The sequence below is a fragment of the Urocampus carinirostris genome, chromosome 5 (assembly GCF_059441175.1).
Source record: "Urocampus carinirostris isolate Australia breed hairy pipefish chromosome 5, RoL_Ucar_1.0, whole genome shotgun sequence".
Lineage (NCBI taxonomy): Eukaryota > Metazoa > Chordata > Actinopteri > Syngnathiformes > Syngnathidae > Urocampus > Urocampus carinirostris.
Genome location: NC_142353.1, coordinates 12,731,108 through 12,750,962, shown reverse-complemented (window position 1 = coordinate 12,750,962; position 19,855 = coordinate 12,731,108). Strand labels below are relative to the sequence as shown.

Genomic DNA, 19,855 nt, shown 5'->3' with positions numbered 1-19,855 from the left:
CTGTGGTGTACAGTTTAGCAGTTTGCTCGCTATCGTCAAGTGATTGGAGTATCAGTAGAAAAACACGTTTTCCCCAGACAGGTAAAAAAATTCAAACGAGAAAAAAAAAAAAAAAAAAACGCATCCCAGGACTCTAGTTACACGTGCGTTATTAATTTTGGTGCACACCACAATGGCAAGGCACCAAGCAAAAATGATTTCATAAGCAGAATACCAAATACCGTACTTTCCATACTAAAAGACGCACCTAAAAGCCTTAAAAAAAAAAAATTAAACCATGCACCTTATTTATGGATCAATAGTGAGTTGCAACACGTCTCCCAACTACGGTAAGAAGCCGCCGACTCAATTTTCCCCCGAAGAAGTAGTGTTGCGGGGTGCATGATGGTGTACACACACACACACACACACACACACACACACACACACACACACACACACACACACACACACACACACACACACACACACACACACACACACACACACACACACACACACACACACACACACACACACACACACACACACACACACACACACACACACCATCTCCTAACTAATGTGTCATTTGAATCGGTCACTTATCGGCTTAAGTTATTCGAAAGTAAAGGAGCATTTACGGGCTTGTAAAGGCTAAAGCAGGGTAAAACAAAGCCCGCAATTGGCCGAAAAAGATGTCAATCACAAGTTAGGTTGGTCTATATTTTTCAGCTGACTTTTAAATTTGTTGGCTTTATTGCATGTTTTGGAGAACATTAATATTTTACTTGGTTGGATTTACTACACTGATGGAAGTAAGGAGACCATGGTTGCGTATTATCATCAAATGTGATGGCTGTGAATTGTGTGAGTGAGTTGTCCGTCTCAGTGGGCCCTGCAACTGTCTGGCAACCAGTCCAAGGTGTCCCCTGCCCAGTGCCCGTAGATAGCTGGGATGGGCTCCAGCACCCCCGCAACCCTACTGAAGATAATGGATGGATTCTGTCAAGGATGTTGGGACATGACGTATTTCAGTGACTGGTGACATCGTACAGACACCGTGTCGGTGACAGATATTTACTTCTCAACAGTCCAGCGGGCCGGCAGCAGGCCGTTGGAACGTTAAGGGGTTCATGACACTTAAGGGGTGCGCCTTATCGTGCAAAAAAATACGGTAACTTGTTTTTTTCTGGAAGAGATATCAATTAAATGCCCGGGATTAATTCCCAATGGCCGTATTACTCGGTATCAATCTTGCTTGTTGCCCGGACGTATCCACAATTTTTCTAAATTCCGCCCGGTAGCTCTGGATGAAAATGTCTCTAATTTACCAGATCAATGCACGTTTGGTAGGGCAATCCAGTGTCCCTGTTGCAAATATTAGGATACAAATACCGAGTAAGGAGTCATTGTTTTGTGCTCTGTCAACACTGTCCAACAGCAAAGTTTTTATTTTATTTTAACATCACCTCGAGCTTGTCAACATGAACAAACTTAATGATGACAAGTCACGGGTGGAGTGCTTGGGTAAAAAAAAAACTTACAAATTTCACACAGGTCTTTTAAAGGGGCTGAAAGGAATTTGAAACTCTTACTCTTTGCTGCCATCTCCTGGTTTTAAAATCATGATTGGGCAGCTCATTAATGATGCATGTGCAAGTACATGCATTTCTTAGACATGCTCGAATAAACTTTTTTTTCATCTTTCTTGGGGTTTGGACTGGTTTTTGGACTGTACTTGAAACAGACCATTTCCTACTTTCACCATTTTCATGCTCCACTGACAAATAAAAAAAAAAATTGAAAATCTGCGGGGACAAGCATGACGTCACTCTCCAGCACTCCCCGCCCCCCTTTTCTCTAACCCAGTTCTTCTCAATTATTTTCTGTCATGCCCCCTGTAGGAAGAAGAAAACCTCTTGCACCCCCAAGCACGTAGAATACATTTTGAAGTGTGGTTTGAAGCAGGACTAAGTAAATCTAAGCTCCTTATTCAAGTCAAGCCATGTTTATTTGTATAGCCCTCAATCACAAGGAGTCTTAAAGGCCTGCACAGACCAGATTATTGCAAACTACAGACTATTACACCATCCTCTCATCTAAAACCTAACCTTGGTAATGACATTTCACCTTCGTTTGTGCAGAATCTACGCTTTAGTGTGACTTGTTAAAAAAAAAAAAAAAAAAAAAAATAGAAAACACAAGCAGTTCAGCATGATTGGGGAAGAATATCTTAAAATGACGGCCGGATTTATTTGGCTCCCTTCTCTCCCTTTCCCCGTCCATAGTCACGCTTTGTCATGTTTCCTTATCTTTTGTTGGTCTATTTTTTTCTGTTTATCTCAGTCTGTCTTCGCATCCCTGTTAAATACATTTTTCAAAGATTAACTTGTAGGTCTGCTACACTTCACACTCAGAGTACCTATGGTCAATGTAAACAAAACTTTCTTACGAATGCAGTACTGTCCCCTAAAGTAGTGGGGACGCAATTTCACATTATTTTTGGAAGGTTAAAATAAAAGATCTGATGTCACAAAGAGCCTCAAGCCCCATTATTTGAGAATCACTGCTCTAACCATATGTGTTCCACCCCGAACAGGTCAAATAAAAAGAATATAAAAGCAGATAGGCGTAGTGGAAAGCAAAGCATAAGGGCTCTTTGAACTCAGTTGAGCATTAACAGATACTTAATAGAGAAAATATTTGACTTTCAACTTTTTAGGGACACCTCAAGTAACACACCTCACATCACCAAACATTTGCACAATTACATTCAAGTGAACCATGCATTTCCCTTCAGGACTATCAAAATGTTGACTCAACTCAACAATGTCAGTACCGTATTTTCCGCACTATAAGGCGCACCTAAAAGCCTATTTTTTTCAAAATCTGACCATGCGCCTTATAATACAGTGCGCCTTATTTATGGATCAATTTTAAAATTGCAAAGTCTTCCAACTAACTTGCAGCCGCCGACTCGATTTTCCCCCGAACGCCAAGTAGTACGCGGTGTATGCTGGGATTTATTTACCGGCGTTTCATTGGCTAACCAATGTGTCAATCATCATTTGAATCAATCACTATTGGCTAAAGTTATTCGGAGGTCAAGGGGCGGATCCTTTTTATCATTTACAGGCTGGCATTGGCTTAAACGGCAACACAAAGCCTGCAATTGGCCAAAAAAGATGAATGTTTATGGCACGTGGCTGACGGCATAGAGAAAGCATTTTTTTCTATTCTGTATTTGAAATTATTTTATTCTCCTGGATTTACTACCCTCACGGATATAAGAGGACATTGGCTGCACATTATTATGAACACAACGACTTCGGTGAGCTACTTCGGCTATGTATTATCCCTGTATCCGGTTTCAGACTGAACTCGATGTTTCTGTGATAAGCGGTGCAGATAATGGATGGAATGTCTATTTTTAAATTAAACTCAATTCCAAGTGTTTATTGTCATATGCACAGTAAAGTTGCGAGCGAAAAAGAAAATAGAAACTCAGGAATGGTTGGCATTTCTTGAATCCCAAGACTTGAACCTTCCGAATGATGGAACGATGCATTTGAGTGACATCGTACGGACACCGCATCCGCACGTGTTCTCGACACGTATTTGCGTCTTTGCAAGCTTTGGGAATGTTAAGGGGGTAATAAGTTGGACTTAACTATCTGACTGTTTTGTCCACGTTCCCATTGTAGCGCCTTATAATCCGGTGCGTCTTATCTATGTCAAAAACTGGACCAAAAACTATTTTTTCGGGGTGCGCCCTATAACCCGGTGCGCCTTATAGTGCGGAAAATACGGTAACTTGTAAAGGCTCATCTTTCCCATGAAACATGCAAGGACAACACTGCTCAGCAGGAGGGAATAAAATTCTCCTATGATTGATTTCCTGCTCCAGGAAAAAAAAGAGCCAGGCTGATCAATCAGTGTGACCAGCAGAGGAAAGTTGCTTGACGTTACAACAGTGCCCACACTTAAAACCACAGGTACTTATGAAAAGGTCTTACACTATCAGGTTACAGGGCTCACTGTACAATGAGAAGAAAATCCCTTTAAAATGTCCGCTGACCCCACAATCCCCAGACAGCCTTGCTCAAAACCAAAATGTTTGTCATCATTCATCCATCAATGCATTATTACTGGTACACATAACCCAGTATCATTTTTCAACACACATTACGTTAAGGGACAGCAAAGTTTACTGTCACACTCAAGCAGCATTTACTACTTCCTGAAAAAACATGATGCCCTTGCATACAAACGCATGAACTCTTTAGAAAAAGACCCAGGTCCATAACTCACAACTGCCTTTCCAAAGTCGTATCTAGATTGGTTTTTAAATGCACTACCTCCAGGCATATAAATTTACAGTTTATACTGAATTTTAGCAAGAAACTTATGTGAACTCAACTTAGTATTTATGTTTTCTAGGTCACAAAGAGCACTTCTCTTTGGCAACATTTTGGAAATCAGTGTGATGTTTGATATTGGCAAAGACAGCTTGCTTTCCACTACATGACACAACCAACCCACTCTTCTAGCTCTGATAGCACAACGACAAGCCTTGTAATACGTTGAGGGAGAACCAGCACTAGTCGCACACAGGCTGGACCATCACATCCTCTATTGTACGCTGCATTTTCACAGGACACCCAACACCCTGGAAAACAGGGGATCCTGTTGCGCAGATTCGCTTTACTCACCGAAGGATCCAAAAGAAGTGTGGAAAACCCTTTTATCCACTTTTCAGGGATGCCGATCACCTGACATAGAAGCGCTGTTCACCTCCCAATTGAGACAGAGGTCCTCGTTATGAGCCACCGCAGCTCAGATTTACTGAGCTGCAGTATTCTTGCCAGCCCAAGCAGCATAATGTACAGGGCAGCAGAGGCAGGCCTATTCCCGGCCAGTTTCTTACAGAGCGCACTGAAATAATTCAACTCACTAATCACGGCAGTTAGACACCAATCATTTTAAAACCTCACTTGACAACATTCACGGGGGAAAAGGTCAGCCAAAATCTATTTCTCACCCACCAGGCTAAATAATAGCACACACTCAAGCTGTCAAAGACACAGATGGCAGACAGAAATTACATTTTAGCTCGCCTTACAGACCAAAAACATGGGGGGTAAAATACTGCATAGTCCATAGGCAAACATCTCAAATGTCAGTTAAGCTGAAAACAAGGTTTCTTGAATGTGATACGTTAGCAAATGTCAAAATTTGTTCAAGTTGAAAATTGGAACAGCAGATGTCAATTATATTTTATTACAGTACATTGTTTCTGCAATTCAGATTTTAACTCCAATTTGGTAAATTGAACGGAATACTAAAAACAAGAACAAGTCTCATGAGAAATCACAGACGTGAGCTTGTTTGAGAAAAAGTGATGACAGGAACACTTTATTCCAACAGGTAGAGTTTGTGTGCATGCTCGCGTGTGCTCCCCTTGAGCTGCTAGGCCAGTTCAGAATTTTTGTTCCACACTCCAGAACTGTAGTTGATTTAATCTCACAGTAAAAATACTTGGTCGAGCAACTGAAATAAAATCAACTGCATTAGAAACTATTTCATAACAGAATCAAGTCCTCCAACTGATATCACCACCAATGATGATTTCAAATAACCTTGAAGCTGCCACTTATTCATAAATACTTGTTAAAATTCCTGGCTATAAAAGTCACATTCTCTTCTGTTAAATCGTAATCCTGTCCAAATCTGTCATCTCAGTTTCAATCTGACAACTCAGGCATCAAAGTGGATTTTACTTATCTCACTTGCTGCAGCCTTGATCGGATTTAAGTAACCTCATGGGCATGTCAGTAAAGTCACATTGACCCAAATCCAACTAAATACACATTAGGAAAAGAACAGACGTCTAAGACTATCAAACTGGAAATTAGAAATCAGTCTATACGTACTTTGATTGTCTAGTGGAGTTTAACATTTATTTAAGGTAAAGTGTCTTATTGCCATCCTATATCCTATTTTTACAACTTACCATCCTGCGCTTGAGGTACTTATGCAAATAGATAGAAATGAGAAATTGGCTGTTTTTGTACTGTCAGGCATCAAAATGCCAGTCCCGACCAGGGAAGCTAATTCTGAATACAATATTAAGTTACTACCCACACCTCTGTGTTGAAAGTGATTGTCATGTGACGTTTAAGTCACAACACAATTAGGAATTATTTTATTGAGACTTGCCCTACTGCTTTTATGCAGCTGTACAGCATGTCCTCTATTAAAAGGGTTCAACAAATAAAATGTAGCTTTACTCCCTGATGTGACCACTTGCTGTGTGAATATGGCTACTGCAGCAGGATGTTATTTTTCATTTATCCACTACATAGTATCCAAAACACTTTCTTCTGTGTGGGCTTCCTGAAGCTAAATCTTCCTAAGAGTAATGTTAAAATGTTTTAAAGTTCAAATCTTGGCATATTTATACAACTTCATCAAATGTCCACAATAGTTATAAAAAGGTCTTGAATTCCCTGCCATTACAAGGGGGTCTTGTCTGTTTTTCCTACTCTGTCATCTCACATGTTCAGTATTTAGTGAAGCCAAGCATGCACACATAGTTGAAATAATTTACAATGATTTTTTCCCACAACATGTTCTCTCAGAAGCTCAGTGAAGGATCTGCAGAAGTCCTTATTTTATTTTACTTTTGTTGCTGGAATTGTGAATAAACAAAATATGGATTGATGCAACTGAGAGGATAACCCCAAACCTTTTTAAACAAAATCGACTGCTTAAGGATAATAGGGTGTGTTGCTACAACCAAAAGTTATCCTCATTGTTTTCTCAAAAAATGCTATCCAAAAGATGACTGAATAATCCATGATTGTGTACGCATTCCCTGTTGCAAAAATGTCAAAGCCTTTTTGAATCCTGTTAACAAATTCCTCACAAACATATCACAGATACACACAATTGCTGCAGCTAAAAACAAAAACATTATCACAGACAAAACTCAACTGTAAAGAGCAGACCACAACTACTTTTGACTTTAAGATACAAAAAAAAAAGATTGCTTTCAAAAACCAACCTGTGAAAGTGGCCTGGACAGTCTGTAACTCTTCTCCTCTGGGGACCATGAGCGCAGCTGAACACTTTAAAACAAACAAAAAAGGAAGTAGAAAGTAAAGCTTCTATGTTGGGAACATTCACGCTCAAATTATTCACATTTATGTACATTTTTGCAAACAAGCATGCCTGGAAGTGACAGTGTAAACTAATATAATGCTGCCTTTGATCAGATTGTATGAAAACATGAAATCTATTCAGTCCCAACACGTTTTTCCCCCAATGTGCTTAGACACACACACACACACACACACACACACACACACACACACACACACTTCAAACTCTGTAGAAAAGAATTTAATAAACATAAGTGAATGTGTTCAAATAAATAAAGAGCCAAACGAGTCAATGAGGCCAACCATTTGACCTGTTGTCTAAAGTTGTAAAAAACAGTCCACAAATGGCAAACAATAAGTGTGGTGAACGTTCCACATTCTGCTTTTGTTATTGACTGCAAATGGAGGAATGTGGTATCCGATGCATATCCTTTGTCACTACAGTACACGCTTGTAGTTCCACTTTGTAATTCACATCGCTATTGACACTGATGCTGCAGTGTCACGAGAGTACTTTGTCCCCTTTAAATCCTTCTCAATTTGCCAAACGGAATTTGTCTCACAAATGCTCAACTATAGCTGGATTGATACGGATAAAAGGAGATTTAAAAAGATGGAAGAGCAACATTATTCAACGTTAATTTTAAATCAAAGTAAAATATGTCGTATTTTTGTGCAGTGATCCTTGGGTTTGGATAATTTTTTACACTGATGGCAAAGCATTGACTTTTGGACTACAATAAAGACAAATGGTAACTTAAAACCACAATTCAGTACTCCCGACAAATAACGTAGATGTTGTAGTCTGACAATAGACAACGGCTAGAAGATTGCCACAGAATATTCAAAGTTGCGTTTTTTGTTTTTGTTTTAATGTTTATGATTTTTGAAAGACTCGTTTTCCCCCAGGAGTCTCCATTACACCCAATCAAGGACAACATTGGCCCCTAAAGATCGCACAGTTGGATTTTTCAAGATCACATTACCAATAAATTATCAATTAAAGAAAGGATAAGGAATCCAAGTCTATACTGCTTTTTCATTTTACCGTTATGAAGGTTAAATTGAAAAACACCCATGTTTTTTTTAAAGTAACTGAGAACCTTGTAAAAAGGTAAAGGCATCTGAACCCTAAGAAAATCTTGTTAACCAAGCAAGAGGAAAAGTACATTCAAGTCTTTTGTTTGACGAATAGACGCCTTACAAGTCTTCAACTAGCAGCTTGGTTAAATAGTACCCTCAAAACACCAGTATAAACATCTACAGTGAAGAGGCGAACTCAAATTATGGCCTGCAAGGCAGAGTGGCAAAGAAAAAGCGATATCCGAGACTGGCCAACAAAAAGAAGAGACTGAGATGGGCAAAAGAACACAGACATTGAACTCATTTGATACATAAAACCCTGCACACACGTAAGCCAACTGCATGCAACGTAACTGGCGATTTGCATTTTGCTTCTGGCATCAGGTGTACGCAAGCAATTTTTAGAGGAAAACAGCACAACGCCAATGTTGTGGAGTATTTTTGGCAATTGGTCGCCAAATTCTTCACGTGTGCGGGAGAGCGAGAAAAAACGTGATTTGACGCTTGCGCTCTTCAATACAAAACACCGTGGACCGGAGTTTCCTCGAGGAACTATGACAAACAAATGATGACAACAGCACTGGCGCTGTAGTCTAGAATTATAGGGCTCATATTTTAAACGACATAACCCTGGTTCGCATTTTTTTTTCCGGCGCAGAAGTAAATGAGTTCAGTCATAAATTCACCGATTCATGGAGGATTAACACTTTATTTTTTATTCAGTAGCCTAATGAAAAGCAAACATGGTAACACCAAAAAGGATTCCAGCAGCATATCATAAAAGTTGTTGTCACTGATTCTTAAAACAACAGCACAATCTATTGTAGTTAACTATAATAACATTCAAAAAACTACATGTGCTTGTCTTCCTAATCGCTATGTGACTATTTTGAATGGCGACGTGAGACAAAAACACGTTTGTACAACTTGGAGAACTGAAAATGACGAGTCTGAAAAGAGCTTTATATGTGCAAGGGCAGATTATCGTTCTGTAGCCAAAGGCGTCGAGCCGAAACTGCCGACGTGGTTTGAGTCAGGTGCGTGCGGAACTTTAAAGTGTGACTATTTTATGGAAAAAAATAGCCATCGTTTGTGTCACCCCAAAAATATGAACGGCAGTGTGCATCAAATAGTAGTGTTCCTAGGAGCCATTACCTCTTGGTGGGTGTAAACCTCTCTCTCTTGCCTTCAGGACTGCCAGGAGGTTGAGGTGAACATGGCACAGGTGACAGCGATGCAGGACTGGATATACTGTACTCTCTGTAGTTCTGGTTCTCATCTCGACTTACGATTACTGCTTCCTATATATCATTACAGGGAAAAAAATTAAGTGTAGGTTTAATGTTTCGTGATTTAATATTTTACAGTTGCATTAGAAATTAAGTTTCCGTGCAAACATTGTAAAACCTGCCCTCATGTAGGCCTAAATGGTTAAATCGAAATAGTTATTTTCCCGAACTCTATCATCTTAATGAAACAAATAGTTCACAGATTGAATTCAAACAGAGAGGGAAAAGCCTGACCTGGAAGCGCCCAGTTAGCTGCTCAGAGTTGCTGATGCCATTTGTCTGTTTTGGCCTGGATTGTTCAAGCCTAAGAAAAAAACCAAAAACCCCAGGTATTTAAATCAAAAAGTTTAAGACAATATTAAACCTATTAGCATAAAGAAAACACCCCAAAAAGTAAAATACAAACCAAGTCCACGTTTAGCTTTTACTCCTTGGAATACGGTTTAAAATTACAGAATGGAAACATTTTTAGACTGCTTTGGAGAATGTTCAAGCACGTCTGTTGGCATCCAACTGTGTGTCTCAAAAAGATTCCTCTGATGGCTCTCCTCTTTCAAACTGTATAGCAGTCACTTTTACTTTAAATAAAAACACATTCTGCAAGCAATTTGATGATTACATTTGAAGGGGGAAAAAAATGGGCGTTCAGTGGCCAATTCAAACACACTGTGCCCCCTACACTGTGGGGCCACGGGATGACGGGCTCTTGGTCAAGCCTGAGGTACTGTAATGAAACACACAGGAAGGCCTGAATGCCTGTGGTAATTCACGCAGAAACACACCACCTCTCATTGCCTAGACTTGCAATAGTGTGTGTAGAAATCATGACAAAAAAGAAAAAGAAAAAAAGCACAGAAGCTAGAACTCATTACTTCTCCAGACGACAGATATGGGGACTGAAACAGATTACCCCACATCAGTGTTGAGTGGCAAGTGGTGGACAATCAGATGTTATATTGCAGGTTAATGATTGGATCAGTGTTGTGTCTCCATTACAAGAAAACATTAGCTTTTGATAAAAATGGAGTGTGTGCCTTTCCATTGTGTAGTGTAGAATAGGGCTGCACGATTAACCAAAATCGAATCGATATCATGTAGTGACGTAGTGCGATAGTGTAATCGCAAATCACTGCGTTTTTTTTTTCCAAGGATTCATAGTGTGTTTTTTTTGTTTGATTGACGTTTGATCGTCCCATTTCGTGGTTTAACACTGACGGCCAATTAGAAGTAGGTTTGAATGGCACCAACCAATGAAGGCAAGGCAAAGTTTGCAAGACGTGTGTGCGTGTAAGATGCCAATCAGTCATGCAGCACATGTACAAATGGCCACCAAAACAAACACGCCAGCTCGGAACTTTAGCAGCTCGTTACATTGAAAATGAATTCATTAATTATATAGGAACTTGATGAAAGTCAGAAAAGCGCAAGGAAAAGCTGATCACCAGTGGGTGCTCTCTGAAATTGTATCGTGTCCGGAAATTAACTGAGGCGACGTCAGAAGGGAAAGCTAACAGCTATGCTGACAACTCTTAAGCCACCACTGCCGAAAGTGGCAAGTCACAAACGCCAGTTTCATTACCACTTGGAGCTTTTTTCTCTCTCCTAAAAAGCACACCAAGATACATTTGGAATTAATGAAACACATGCTTTAACTCTCAAAACAAAACCCCTAAAAATCTATCACATGCAAAACAAGTTGTACAGCTCACAGGAAACTCAGACAACAAATAATAGCTTTGTAACAGAAAGAACACATTCATAACAGTGCTACTACAGGTAACAGACCGATAATATTACATAGTAACGCATATTATATATATATATATATATATATATATATATATATATACACATTTATTTTTATTTTTTTCACCAGCAGTGGTAACAAAAGGGGCATTACCTCATGTGCGGTCCTTCTCAAGGTTTCTACATTTTCCTCATTCTGTGGTTGAGTTTTTTCTTTACCTCATGGAAGTTTCAGATCAGGGGAGCCTGCAATGGTAGTCTATGCAGCTCTTTGAGGGTTTTTGTGATCAAGGCTATGCAAGTAAATGTGACTTTACACCAGCAAAGCAAACAAAGGGACAATTTACTATCAGTGATGATGGTACAGAGTGGCATTGCTGCCATCCACAAGTTGAGTGGGAAGAGTGTTGTGCCAACTAAAGTAAGCAGACAACAAAATGAACATTAAAAAAAACCTGACATTGTGTAACAAATTCATTGAAAGTAAACGTCTGTTCTGAACACTCATTTACCAAACTGTGATACACTCAACGTGCCACTCCTATATATAATTGCATTGTCCATAAGTAACGATGCAGCTCTCATGATCAGTGAAAGGAACAATGGGGTCAACCGGGTTCGAACACACTCACATGGACATTGGACATCCGAGGAGGAAACGCGAAAGTACTGCACATGTGTTTACCCGCCTTTGAATTCTTGGCAGAGTGGGAAAAAAAGGCAAGGCAACATGAGAGAAATACTGGGCGAGACTGTGACCAAAAATAGGCAATTAAGGGAAGACCTTACATTAAATTTCCAGCCAAGAACAAACCTAAGAGTAAACCACGTTATGTCTCCAAATATATTTGTAAGAGAAGAAGGGAGGACCAGGGAAAAACAACAATGTGGCTCCAATTCAAACTGGTATTTCCCCTGATTGCAATCACTTGTTTAATTTGTGCAGTGTTTACATGAGAACTAAAAAAAGGGAACAGTGGAAGAACTGGATGTAGTGTTGGCATTAAAAGAGGGGGGTGTTTCTAAACCGAAACAAAAAATGAGTTATTGTATCTACGTGATTTAAATACTTAATTTGGCCACAAGAATGCTTAGATCATAATATATGGATTGATGGTGCATACCTCTCCACCATCAGCAGCAGATGGGTCTTTGAGTTCTTGATTTTGTTCTGAGCCTCTGCATTTAGCATGTCAGCAGTATTTTCCCCGTTGATGGCCAAGATGACATCACCCAGTTTGAGTGCTGCTTGCTCGGCTTTGCTGCCTCCGTTGACCTGTTGAGTTTAGAATTAAAATAATCTTAGGCGCCACTCAACCTCTATTTGTTCCACGAGTGGCTGTGCAATTAACTATAGAAATAAAGAATTATCATACGAGGAAAATTCTTAAGGTGCTTAATAAGTTCAAGGATACAGGTTTTTGTAGTGGCCGTATCATAGCAGCTGCAGAGAACAGTTACAGTTAACTGGGTATGCTAAGAGGTAGGTTTGTGCATCATGAACAAACTCCTCAATCATCAAAGCCAATGTCACACCACCACATCAATGGAAATTCCACTTTTATGGGACTGAACTTTGGTTACAGTTTGCAAGCAGGCACGCAATTATTTAAATGCAAAAGCCAAAATAGAGGCCTTCATGATGCAATTCGTGAAATTTTTTGACCAAATTTTGGTAAAATTCAATAGAGAAACCAAAGAATGCAAAACACTATAAAAGAGCTGTGTAGTGCGAGTGTTCATTCCACAGAAAAAAAGGTGTTTGTTTGCAGAAAGAATGCTAGTCACTTTAGCAAAGCAAGAGGGGCCATGCATGTGGCCCTTCAAGAAGCCACTAAGTGTTGCTGTGGTGACTCACAAAGCTGGATGCCTATTGTGATCAGGACATGCCTGGATTACCTTCAAGTCAAGTCGTTCAACTAAATACTGTTAGGCGAGCTATTATAAAGTCTTGCGCCAAGTGAAGCCGTTATTCTGACCAAAATAAGCGCACCCATTGCAATGCCAATAGCCACCAGAATCACACCACTAGCAAGATAGCTTCTGAATTGCAGATGAGGAACGAATTAAACTAAACTATATTTTTAGATTTATTGTCATGATCAGCAATGTCCAATTAAGGTATATTCTATTCTATTCTTTTTTCAATTGGCAGTTTTTACATTTTAGATAAGCAAACACATTTTGTTTGTGAATTGTATACTGAGAATTTGTGCATCTCCTCCATTACAAAATAGTTAGCAGGGCAAATAATACCTGGTCTCTAAAACAGTAAAGCTTAAGTCAATGACAGGTACATATTTTATGTGCATATTATTATTGAAAAAACATCTAAGACACTGAACATTCCAGACCAGGAACACATTACCTCCCACCTCTACTTCCACTGTTACTGTAATCAGTGGTTTCCTTCTAACGTAATCTACCTCCATTCAATTCTAAAGGAAATAGGTATGAGAAAGCCTGTGGATGCAAAACAAAAAACAAGAAAAGGGACTCAGTGAGGAGGAAATTGATTTTGCATGGCATTCCATTAGGGTCTGGGTTGACAAAACAAAGGATATGGTTTGATAGGGCAAGATGAGGTTTAGAAGTGGGGCGATGTGTTCTCACAAATACCTTAGATACAGTAATGGCTTTTTTGAAGTCCCTTCCTCCAACGATTCTGAAGCCCCATGGTGATGGACCAGTCAAGTTCACAGTCAGTGCCATTGATCAGTCTTGGCACACACTTTAGACAACCTGCCATTAAAACAAATACTTATTTACAATACTGGTACAATATTGCTTACTTGACTCATTTTTGAAATTGAACTTCTACTGCTACAGCTGGCTATCAGGAGGCAAGACTGGATTGATATCAGAGGCAAGATTGGTTGGAATCTGCTTTTCATCCCCACTGCTTTCACTTTTCAGTAGACTAAATCCTTTTGACATGAAGTGCAGAACCACATCAAACAGGAAAGGGTGGAATTTAAAATTGGACTATAAACACATGACTGACATCATTCAGAAACTTGCATAAGCAAATAGTTGCAATAAATCTAAACGGACATTTGAGACAAGGAAAATAAATGCATGTAGTAAAAGCACAGAAGCATCTTACACTCAAACTATATGGTGACGAAAATTTAGATAAGACACACAAAAAAAAACCTTTTTGAAAGTTGAGTTTTTGTATCTCAAATAAATATCTGCTTATATAGAATGTGTGCTCACACATCTTGTATGGGATAGAACAACTGGGCATACAGCACATTACCAGGCTATTTTGGAAAATGACGGTAAAAGTATTGCCATACCTGTTGAGAATCAGTATGGATACTTAACCTCATTGCCACTTCCCTGTCGATTTCCCTAGCCTTGATAGTTAGGTTAAACAAAGTCGAAAGATTCTGCAAAAACAATCAGAACTACCAGACTGTTACTCATAAGAGATCTGGACCTTGAAGAGGAGTGATTAGGTTTCAAGGGGATGATAGACTTCAAAGAGATTTTTTTATATTTTTTTTGAAAGGGCGTCGCTACTTCGCAGATTTTCACTTTTAGCGGGTGGTTTTGGTCCCCATTAACCGGGTCTAAAAAATAATAATCTGACAAAAACAAAACAAAAATTTTGCTTTTTGAAGGTGCGCCGCAACTTCGCTGATTTTCACTTATTGCGGGTGGTTTTGGTCCCCATTAACCGCGATAGCCGAGGTCTTACTGTACACCCCTCACATTTCTGCAGAGATTTTATCATAATGTTTAAGGGAACATTAGTGAAGAAACATCGCTTTGAAATTCGCATATACTAAAATTGGAACTAAATTGGAAAAACAATGAAAAAAAGGTTTGTAAACAAAGGCCTTGGCTTACTGGAAAGATATCCTGTGGTTTGATGAGACAAAGTTTAATTCATTTGGCTCATATGGCGTGAAGCATGTGTGGCAGCAACCAGGTAAAACGTGTGTCTCAGGCCTGAAGTCAAGCATGATGTTGGGAATATCATGGTTTGGGCCTGAATGAGTGCAACTGGAATTAGGGAGTTGTATGTCATTAAGGGGAACACAAACTCAAGGATGTACTGTGAAATACTGGAGCAGAAAATAATCCCCAACTTCCAGAAACTGGGTCACAGGGCAATGTTTCTGCCTGACAAAGACCCCAAATATGCCCCTAAGTAGACCAAGGCTTTTCTAAAGGGGCTAAGGGTAAAGGGGATGGACTTGTCAATCATGTATCCAGGTATAAACCCACAGAACATCTTTGGGGCATCCTCAAGCGGAATGTGGAGAAGCAAAAGATTCGGAATATCTCCCGGCTCAGTAATGTTGTCATGGAGGAGTGGAAGAACATTCCAGTGGCAATTTGTGTGGCCCTGGTGAAATCCATGGCCAGGATTAAATCGGTCCTTCAAAACCATGGGGGCCACAGAAAATATTGTACTTTAGGAACTTTTACTTAAGGGTGTACTCACTCTTGTTACCAGGGGTGAGCTACTCATGGCTTTGGTTTTTAGGGGAAAAAAAAATCAACTTACACTGTTATATAAGTTTTAAACAGACTAGCTTTCATTGTGTCAAAGCGATGTTTCCTCAGTGTTGTTCATTTAAACATTATGATTAAATCCCTGCAAGAATGGGGGGTGTACTGACTTTTGTGACATATTGTAGGTTTTGCCCATGCTGGCAGATTTTATTTTCCTAAAAAGAAAAAAAGTTGGGAAAACTGAAATCTAAGAGTTCTGTATGGAGAGTCAGTTTTGGTACAATTATGAGAGCTTTTACACGAGGTAAATCAAACCTCATGTCATGATTTAAGACGTGAGAGGGAACATCTGGCCTATTGCAAAGGTCAAATAAAATTAATGCCCTGCATGTGAACAGCCGACTTCAAGGCATCACTTCTGTATTACATTTGTGCATCTTGGTAACTTGACACAACATTTGGCCACATATACACAAGAGTTAGCTTAAATCTTCAAGAATGCATGCAAAGTGCTGAATTACAAACTTGCTAGCACAAGTCAGCAGACAAGTGTACTTGCCAAGAGCTGTAGGGATAATAATGGCATTCTTCACAATCAATTAGATTTTTTGTGACATATTTGAAGTTCAAAAGTTTCTAAGCTGGAAGCAAAAAAACACTATTTTATTGAAGAAGCTTGTTTAATTTTAGAATAAGCTTTCCTAATTGTCTTATAGTTTTTATAGACTATTCTTATCACGGTCTACCACCAAGTTAAGCAAAAGTAGTGGGTTGTTCTGTGCAACTGATCTGTGGAATAAAACTAATACGTAAGCTGAGATGTGTTATAACTTTAACACCACTCTAGGAATTTTGGTCTCATTATTTAGCCTGTACGCGTACAGATTCTATACTCAATATAGCTATCTTGTATATTGACTTTTTGAAACCAGTCAAACAGGAGCAGTCGTTTCAGATCTTGGCAAATTAATAGTATATTTTACGCAAGTGGAAAGAGTTCCAGGAAATTCAAATACAACAATAAAATTCAGAAAGCAATTATTCAAATGATTTGTTACAGGAAGGCTTGTGCAACACAAAAATGTGTCGCAGGTCTATGAAGAGGAAAATTGACACTCTCAGGACAAAACCGCATTTGAGCAGCTCAGCAGACATCTGTTCAACATACTTTGCACATTTATATGCGGGCCAGCCAAAACACGGACACCTACATCAACACTTTCACCTTCTCAGTGAATGAGGGTGTTTATTTCCTAATGTTTTAACAAAAATCCACTAGTTCTCAATAACTATAGACAAAAGCACAGCTGATCAACATAACAGATGCTACGTGCTCCAGTGGGAAGCTTGTCTCAGCTCTGACAGTCATGCAGTGTGTCTTGCCGTGCTCTGACAGGTCGAAACCTACCTGGTAGTACACACACCCACTGAATAAAACTAGAGGAATGTAACCACAAGCCTCACCCTGCACTACATAAAATAACATTCATTTATTCATTCATCACACCCCTTTGGTAAGATTTTGCTGCAGTCGCCAGGGAGATGGGAAAATATCAAACAATAACAAATCCACTCTGAGAGGGTGTTGGCTGAGTTGTCTTAATGTTTACTAGGACTTTTATCACTAATGGCTCATGTGTCTCTGGGGTAATCATAGACGTGACATACCTGTGATTTCTGTGGCCAACGCCCTTGTCAGACAGGGAAAGCATATTACAATATGCCTTAGAGTCAAATATAGAACAATTACCACTAAGGCTTATGCTCTTCTGTGACTTTATTCAAACAATAACCCTTTATCTTTACCTATTTTTAGGCGCATTTCTAATTTTCACTCTTATTCCGGCATAGGCACCCACATTGCGGCGCTCAGCAATGTAGCCTGTAAACCACATCCTTTGCACACACAATCACTTCAATACACCAACCCTCTCGAAAGGTCCAGCATCGACAGTGACGCTCGTCCCATTCAGTCTCTTTTGTTGCTAATGCTAGGTCAGCAAAAAAATAAATTGGAAGGAGTGCAAACACTGATGGCATAAGAAGAGGTGTTTGGTTCTAAGAAAAGCCAGGTGATCTGGAGAAAAATCTTACCTTGGCTTTGGACTTTTTCCCACCCCACAACAGTAGTCAAACAATAACATGCAATGGCTATAAGCAATTTCTCGCAGAATAGCAGCCTTTATTTATCACTACGAATTTGATTAATCACCTACAACAGATTCATATGGACGATTTTGAGCTTTACAAGTGCAAAGTGGCAAACACCTCAGCAGCAAACTGATTATACATTCCTTTCTTTCAGAACAAGATGGGGAAGCACACACCTTGAAAAAAAAAAAAAAAATCTGATCGGACCAGAAGCCCAAAAATTTTGACTGGGGCAAAAAACATCCTAATCCAAATGTATTCTAAATTCTATAAGCCAGACTACCTGCAAAGATGCAACAAGTTCCATCCAGAGAACAAGCTAAATTACTTGCTTATGCATGTACTTGTAGGAAGTGATTACTTCCTTTATGTACTCCACAGTGACATATTCACAAGGGCTGACCAAGACTGGTAATTCTCAAACACAAGAAGCTGTGGTACAGGTGCGGATTTTGGGTGAGGAATGAGAAAGAAGCCACTTGAATCACCCTTTTCCCCCACTGCCCAATGTTCTCTTTGCAAAAACCACATCGTTGTTCAGTGTATTGACTATCTACCACTGGTCATACATCTATATCAGTAGGGGGCATGAGATTACCTTTTTTTATTTTCAATACCAAATATTTGGACATGAAAAAGCACAGTAAATATTCATTACGTATTTAGTTTCAATAAGCTTTTTAAGCTTGCACTGCAAAATAAAAAAATAAAAAACAAAGTAAAAATGTTCCACATAATTTCGATTTCAAATATTTTATTTTCCTTAGATACAAAGTTTGGACGGCAGATAATTGTTTCTCATTTTAAAGGGACACTAATATTTGACCACGACATGCCAATGTATTGTGTGGTGCAACAATAAAAAAGTGCTACAACGCATAAGGGAGATTACAAACTACAGAGACTAAGTGATCAAACCGCACCATTTTTCACAAGGTTGTTTTTCCACCTTGAGCAGCAAGAGGGTACACTCGTGTACAGTAATTCCCTCTACGTTAGGCTTTTTTCGTGTAAAATAAATAGAAATTTACTTTAGAATAAGTATTAAAAAAATGCATTTTATATGGGAGATCGTGTATTTTTTGCTTATTACTCAAATCAACATTATTTTTATTTTATACCACTAGGAGAAAAATAATACAAAAGTATATAAATATATTAGGACAGGTTAATAATAATATCCTAAATAAGAGCAACATTATTCACCAAAAAGGAACCTGTATTACCCTCAGAGCCAGGGTGGCCACAAAAGAGAAGAAAACTCGTTACTATCAATTAAGGCAACATAATTATCCAACGTTTAAAATAATAACAAATAAACGAAAATGGTGCAAGGTGATACATTTTTTTTTAACAATTTTTGACGGTGCCTCGTCTCAAAAATGTCTGGTTAATGTAATCAAAAACGACACTTTCCTTTATTAGTTAAGTCTGCATTGTATGATTAACATTGAAGAGAAACCGAAAACGCAATAAAATTAACACATTTAAACAGAGTAAAACATGGTAACTTTACGTATAATAAAGACTTTTAATGGCAGGTCTCGTGGAGGTTTTCTGAAATACTCGTTAACTCACCGAGACTTGTGCTGCGTTAACGGCTGCGGGTTGCAGATTCCACCTGTGGACTATTAGCTTCTATTAGAGGAGCTTGTTTCTCCAACCGAATTCGGGGGGCGCAAAGTGTTTCTGCGAGTTCTACGAGTTAACGCCAGGCTCTGGTCCCGTCGCTGTCACAGTGATGATTTCTGGCTGCCATGTGCTCCGACCAAAATAAAGCCCTCGTCAAAGACAGAAGCCCTGGGCGTGTCACACCGCGGCATGGGCGGGGAGGAGAGGAGAGTGCCGCCCGGGTGAACATAATTAAGCCATTTCGCCCTTTCGACTGCCACGTCTGTTTTAGCGAAATGGCGTCACCTGCTGAACGAAACGGGGAAAACGCAGGCTTTCTGGGATAGTCAATTTCGGCGG

General features: G+C 39.3%; 1 protein-coding gene across 2 annotated transcripts in view; it reads right to left on the bottom strand.

Annotated features, from left to right (window-relative positions):
- Positions 1 to 19,778, bottom strand: part of pdlim2 (PDZ and LIM domain 2 (mystique)) — a 32,051-nt gene extending 12,273 nt beyond the window's left edge. Inside the window, exons 1-6 of one of the 2 annotated variants that reach the window (XM_088335782.1) lie at positions 19,463 to 19,778; positions 13,883 to 14,005; positions 12,388 to 12,539; positions 9,752 to 9,821; positions 9,384 to 9,529; positions 7,049 to 7,112 (exon numbers count right to left, since the gene is read on the bottom strand). In XM_088335782.1, coding sequence (XP_088191908.1) covers positions 7,049 to 7,112; positions 9,384 to 9,529; positions 9,752 to 9,821; positions 12,388 to 12,539; positions 13,883 to 13,975 — 525 coding nt within the window. In that variant the 5' untranslated portion in view covers positions 13,976 to 14,005; positions 19,463 to 19,778. The remainder of the gene's footprint in view (positions 1 to 7,048; positions 7,113 to 9,383; positions 9,530 to 9,751; positions 9,822 to 12,387; positions 12,540 to 13,882; positions 14,006 to 19,462) is intronic. The other variant, XM_088335781.1, reaches the window with a different exon arrangement.
- Positions 19,779 to 19,855: the final 77 nt, after the last annotated feature.